A 657-nucleotide genomic window follows, 5' to 3' on the forward strand; every position below is an offset into this window, starting at 1 on the left:
GGCCCCGCCGCGCTGGGCTGGGCGGCGCTGGCGGCCCCCAGGCTGGCAGCGCCCCGGCGAGGAGAAGATGGCCGCGGCGCGGGCCAATCAGCGCGCGGCGCCGGCTCGCGCCCGCCTGTTGCCCAGTCCCGGCGCTCCGCGTGCCCCGGACGGTTCCATTCGGTAGCGCTTCCCCCCCCCCGCCCGGCGCCGGGGTTGGACCCGCCCGGTTGGTATAAAGCGGAGCGCGGCGCACATGTGCTCCTCAGTGCCGGCGGGAGCGGGAGGGAGGGCGGCGCGGCGCGGGTGGTGTCGGGCGGGAGAGGGGGCGGTGGGGGTCGGGCGTGCCGCACAGTCACCGCGCAGCCCCTCGGTGCTCGTGTCCCCGTCCCCTGTGAGGGTTGCCGGCGCACCCCTGGCCGGCCCTGCGCTGCCGCCGCTGCTCCCCCGCGGGATGCGGGCTCGGCCCGTCCCGCCAGCCCTGCCCCCCGCGCCGGCCGCAGCATGAGCGCGGCGAGCGATACGTACCTCCTCATAAAAGACATAAAACCCGGACTGAAAAACTTAAATGTCATCTTTATTGTGCTGGAGATCGGTAAGTGGCGTCCGGCACGCCCCACCCCCGGGCCGCCCACGCGTGTCACGCGTGGTGGTGGTGGGGGCGGGCTGGCGGGGCCG

The 657-nt window shown here is 75.5% G+C and overlaps 1 protein-coding gene across 2 annotated transcripts in view; it reads left to right on the forward strand.

Annotated features, from left to right (window-relative positions):
* The first annotated feature begins 273 nt into the window (after positions 1 to 273).
* NABP1 (nucleic acid binding protein 1) overlaps positions 274 to 657 on the forward strand; it is an 8,422-nt gene continuing 8,038 nt past the window's right edge. Inside the window, exon 1 of one of the 2 annotated variants that reach the window (XM_010563998.1) lies at positions 274 to 574. In XM_010563998.1, coding sequence (XP_010562300.1) covers positions 484 to 574 — 91 coding nt within the window. In that variant the 5' untranslated portion in view covers positions 274 to 483. The remainder of the gene's footprint in view (positions 575 to 657) is intronic. The other variant, XM_010564008.1, reaches the window with a different exon arrangement.

Source organism: Haliaeetus leucocephalus, unplaced genomic scaffold (assembly GCF_000737465.1).
Source record: "Haliaeetus leucocephalus isolate CR32 unplaced genomic scaffold, Haliaeetus_leucocephalus-4.0 Scaffold1, whole genome shotgun sequence".
Lineage (NCBI taxonomy): Eukaryota > Metazoa > Chordata > Aves > Accipitriformes > Accipitridae > Haliaeetus > Haliaeetus leucocephalus.